Genomic DNA, 5,249 nt, shown 5'->3' with positions numbered 1-5,249 from the left:
TTTCAATTTATATTGCATTGTACAAATTCATGATATTATCAAATATTTATACACACAGAAAACATATTGAATATTCATAACAATGTGTATATTAATTTTAACTAATCATTATGAATTTACTGATAAAACTTCGATATTTGTAAATTAATTAACTTTTTGCAAATATTTTATTAGTCATTAAAATTTCGAATTATGAATAACATTTTTCTTTCTTAAACGTGGTTTCCATGGGTTTAAACCTAATATTGGGAATATTGACGTTGTAGAAGATAACATATAAAATGTGTGTCCTCTCTATGCGTAAATGTCTCATCAGAACACAACAAACAAGATGTTACGTATTTAAAATTCAAAGTATGCAAGTAATTCCGAATTGTTTTTTTTATGACACAAAATCGAATTTCGTGATATCTCGAGCAATATGATCAAAATCACAGATTTTGAAAAATATTTTATACACAATTTTTAAAATTATCCGAGTATTATATTGATATTCAAAATAATAAATATAACACTATATACTTAGTTTTATTAATGTATAAATAAATAACCCCTAAGTTTTTATAGACATGTTTATTAGACAAGGGACCTGACTCGAAGTGATAGGTTTACGAATTGATGGCATACACCATCAATCAATTATTTTCATTTTTCAAAGGCCCTCTCCAACATAGAAATTGACTACAAGTGTGTTTCTTTTATGTAAAATATACCTTTTATAAAATCAATAAGTGTTCATTACACTTTGAATTTTTGATATTTCTTTTAACATACGTAAATAAATAAATAAATAGGCATTTTACTAATTTACTATAGTACTTGTTTAATCCTTCATTTGACATTTCTTTCTTAACGCTACAGAACCAATTCCAAGAGTTTGTACTCTCTAGTAAGAATTCTACTTTTGACCCAATTAAGCAATTATTAACCCTAAATATCACATAAAACTCTTTCAACTATATGTTTGACATAAAACAAAATTAGAACAAAATTCTGCACTTTAACACATCAATAATATTAAATATGCAAATATTCATTATACGTGTACGATTACACCGAGTAGGAATTTTAAAATTACTCCATACGATGGAAAAAAACACATACGATAGCCCAATTATACAAACAAAACACAACACTATACTCATCAAATTCGTATAAGTATATGCTATATAACATCATTACTTAAGTTTATTTAATTCGATCATCCCCGCCTATTGATTCCTTTATAAAAATAAAACCAAGAGAACTAATTGAACTCATACCTTTTTCAAGGATATTCGAAATACCAGATTAAATACCATCAAACTAAATTTCTGACTGTTTAACGAAACTGGTTCCCGGTAAATGTCTGTCCAAAAGACCAATTGGGTGGTGCCACATTGTATGACACTACACTTCTACCATCACCTGTGGTGACCTTAAAAGATAGGGATTGTCCATTGAGGTAACTATTGCTTTGCCAATTTTGCCCCCAATTTCTTGACATTGGTTGCCACCCTGTTCTTGACCCTTTAATAAATACAGATCTCACATCTCCTGCATCACCTACATTTGTGATTAGGACCAAGTTGAAGTAGGAGTGCCCATTTACTGTGAACCTAATCCCCCCACTTCTCCTGCAGGGTACCCTACAAGTACAACCACAACATGATTATTTTATAAGATAAAACAAAAAGGTAAAAATTGCCATTTGGTACATACACCAAGTAATTTAAAACGGAAAAGAAAAAAAAGGACAAAATTGTATTTTTGTTAGATAAAAGAAAATAAATAAAATTAATGGAAAAGGAAAGAAAAAAAAAGGTCAAAACGGTATTTTGTTATATAAAAGAGAAGAGATAAAATTACCCTATGTATATAAGACAATTTTTAGCTGTGGTGGATACAAAAAGAAAAGTTAGAGGTTGCAAAAAATTTTCTAGGGGTTGTACTATTAGAAAAAACTCATTTATGAAGGCAGTTTCTATCACAAAATCGTCAATAAACCGACAAATTCACTAAACTCACAATTTTCACACTTTGTGATGGATTGCCAACAGATTTGTGACGGATTTTAAACAGATTTTGTGATGGATTCTGACGAATTTTCACTAAATTTACATTTGATAGGAAATTTGAGGGGTAAACCGTGCTACCCCGTGCAACATAGTAAGGCTGTGTTTGGCGCGCCATAGCTAGCTGATAAGCTAGCTTATTTTTTGAGCTTTTTATATTGTCGTGTTTGACAAACCAAAAAGTAGCTTATAAGCTAGTTTATAACTTATAAGCTAGCGTTTTACCAAAACTAACTGAAAAGCTAGCTGTTAAATAAAAAGTTAGCTAATAGCTGAAAAACTAGCTGATTAAAAATGTCGTTTGGTAAAACTGGCTGAAAAGATAGCTCAAAAATATAAAATATCATAAAAAGACATTTAAAAGAATGTGTTTTTTATAATTAATTAAGGGGTATATTTGGAAATTTTTTAAAAAGCTCCTAAAAAGCTAGTCTAAGTAGCTTTTTAAAAACTCAGCTTATAAGCTAGCTAATAAGCTACCTTTTGGTTTGCCAAACATGACAATTTAAAAAAGCTCGAAAAATAAGTTAACCTATCAGATAGTTGTGGTACGCCAAACATAACCTTAGTATGGGTGGGATTGCCGTACACTATTTTGTTGATTTAAAATTGGCAAATTTCATAAAAATATTTAATATTTTTATATTTTGTTGATTTAAAATTGGCAAATTTCATAAAAATATTTAATATTTTTCATTCTTTTAACTGAAAAATCAATATAATCTTTTTTTATTTTTGTAAAAAATGTCTTATATTTTTAGCATGTTACATTACCGACATGGACACACTCGGTTCATATACTAAAACCCAAAAATCATTAATAAGAGTATTAACTCGGACTTTAAGTCATTTGTAATGAGTTTGCGACTTATAGCTAACATAATGTGTTGCACCTATCGGAATTAGATGCAATAAAAGGACAAAATAATTACCCTTGTAAAATCGTATAATAAATGTATGAACATTTAGATGTGGATGTTAAAAGACTGAAACAGTGAAACTACCCTTGACGACAGCCGTGATTGGTTGCATAAAGACTCGTACTGACCAGATTGCCCTTGATAACGACTCCTTATTTAATCAAAGCCATGCATATAGGATCAAACTACTTATACGAAGTGACGGAATTACCCTTGAGAACGATAGTGTTACAAAAGCTATGCATGGTTGGAATATTACTAATTATATGAAAGGATGGAAAAACCATGGAAGTGATGTGGTCGGCATGTGAAAAGACAGAATCACCCTAAAGGCTACCCCGTGTTCAAAATATCTACCTGAAATGACTAAACTACCCCGACAAATAACAATGGTACCTTTCGTATAGCAAATGTAAAGACGCTAAATCGTTAACGTGAATATACGAGAAAAGACAAAATTGCCCTTGAAAGCAACGGTTTTCACATTCTTTTTAATGTAAAAATGACTAAATTACCCTTAAAGATTGAGAAAAATACCTTCGGTAAGCAACGGGCACAACTCCGGCTCGGTATTGAGCAATGTGAAGAAAAACAGGTTCAGACAAATCAAAATGAATATTATCACACCATCCGCCCGGTGGGCAGAAATTGGTGGCAGTGACGACAATGGTGCCCGGAAGACACCATTGTGGATCATTAACACACCTAAGCTCATAACATGATCCACAACTCAATCCATTGTTAAACAAGGGTGTACTTAGTGCAGCAGTGTTTGTACCATACCCTTGGCTGTATAAATTTCCATACCCACAAGCCCCACCTACAAAAAAAAAAAACAGACAAATTACCAAAATACCCTTACACGAAAACAAAGTTTAATAATCTCTTTTATTATTTTGGAGTAAAAGACGACAAAGGGGGAGAAAGCTAATAATCATACCAATTTTGTACAATTCGTCATTCGAAAAGAAAAGCTTAAGACAAAAGGGTAGTTTCGTCATTTAGAAAAATATAAAGCGGCTTCATTCTTTTTCTCTTCGTATAATCAAATTTGTCTATATTTGGGAGCCAAGTTGTTAGCTAAATTTAGCCTCCTTGGCTCCTTTTTAATGTATTTTGGGTTAATATTGCTTCTCTTTTAGTAAAAATCTTCAAAAGAACAAGAAAATTCTAAGTTATCTTCTTTTCTTTTAAAATCTTTAAACTTCTCTATATTTCTTAAACATAAAACACATTGTAAAAAGACAAATTAACCCTAATTCAAACTTTGTTCTTAGTGCATGAAAACTTGTACATACCCATTGTCCCAGAGGCATCACCACCACCATAGAAGGTCGCATGGGCATTGCTCCATGGAGTTACATAGTAACCATTAACCGATAATGCAAATGTGAGAAACCCCATAATGGAGATCAAAATTTGACCCATTTTTGTATAATTTCCTGAAAAAGATAACCAGAAAATCAATTGTTCATGACTTATATGCTTGTTAGGATTCCAGAAATTGAAAAGAAAAAGGAATATAAGGATTTACAAGCAAGAAAGGAGAGCAATCATGAACAAACAATGAGAGGAGATAGTTTTTATGAATGTAGATGGAGGATTAAATAGAGGTTTCTTCTTGAGTGTAAAATGGACCCTACAATAACAAATGGGCACATTGTTTTTAAATTAGAAGTTGTTTTAGTATAATGATTTCTAACGAAACTCGACTAATGTGACCCACTAGTTAGGTTTAACCGATTAATTGTATATGTATATTTACTTTGTAAAACATTAAACCTTTGAATTTTTAATAAATTAATCTTCTTCGTTATTTTAGTTTTAATGTTAAGACTTTTACCATAATATACTTAATATATTAATTTTATATTGATAAACATAAAACATGCATGATATTTTTATAATATAAAATTTAAATTATTAATTCTAATATATTTAATAACTTATTGTTAAATATAAAATATAAATAAAATATAAAATAAACATAAAAATTTATCCAAATACTATCTTCTAAAATAGTTAAAAAAGTTAAATAAATACAAAACCTAAACTGAAATGTGAAACAAACTAAAACTTTTGGAAAAACTAAATTTTTTATTTATGTAGATAAGATAAAATATAAAATTATATTATATTATTTAAAAAAAATAGTTAATATTTAAAATAATCATTATGGTTTAAAATAACAAAATATGATTATATAAATTGTTTGTAATTTAGTTATATATAATGATAGTTATAGTTAAATATTATAGTTAAATAGTACGGATAT

General features: G+C 29.3%; 1 protein-coding gene across 2 annotated transcripts; it reads right to left on the bottom strand.

Moving 5' to 3' along the window:
- Nucleotides 1–1,012: 1,012 nt before the first annotated feature.
- Nucleotides 1,013–4,607, bottom strand: LOC145109407 (expansin-A1-like). Of its 2 annotated transcripts, XM_079046555.1 has the most exons (4): nucleotides 4,509–4,607; nucleotides 4,273–4,416; nucleotides 3,512–3,794; nucleotides 1,013–1,628 (listed from the first exon to the last, which is right to left on the bottom strand). In XM_079046555.1, exons 2-4 carry the CDS (start codon nucleotides 4,400–4,402, stop codon nucleotides 1,322–1,324), a joined length of 720 nt encoding a protein of 239 aa, XP_078902681.1. In that variant the 5' UTR covers nucleotides 4,403–4,416; nucleotides 4,509–4,607; the 3' UTR covers nucleotides 1,013–1,321. The 2 variants fall into 2 exon arrangements, with proteins under 2 accessions (XP_078902681.1, XP_078902682.1); XM_079046556.1 differs by lacking the exon at nucleotides 4,509–4,607 and having other exon boundaries at nucleotides 4,273–4,502.
- Between the last annotated feature and the right edge of the window lie 642 nt (nucleotides 4,608–5,249).

This window comes from Lactuca virosa, chromosome 4 (assembly GCF_052849685.1).
Source record: "Lactuca virosa cultivar CGN04683 chromosome 4, Lactuca_virosa_CGN04683_v6, whole genome shotgun sequence".
Lineage (NCBI taxonomy): Eukaryota > Viridiplantae > Streptophyta > Magnoliopsida > Asterales > Asteraceae > Lactuca > Lactuca virosa.
The sequence above is the reverse complement of the archived record's forward strand: the minus strand, read 5'-3'. Positions and strand labels throughout refer to the sequence as shown.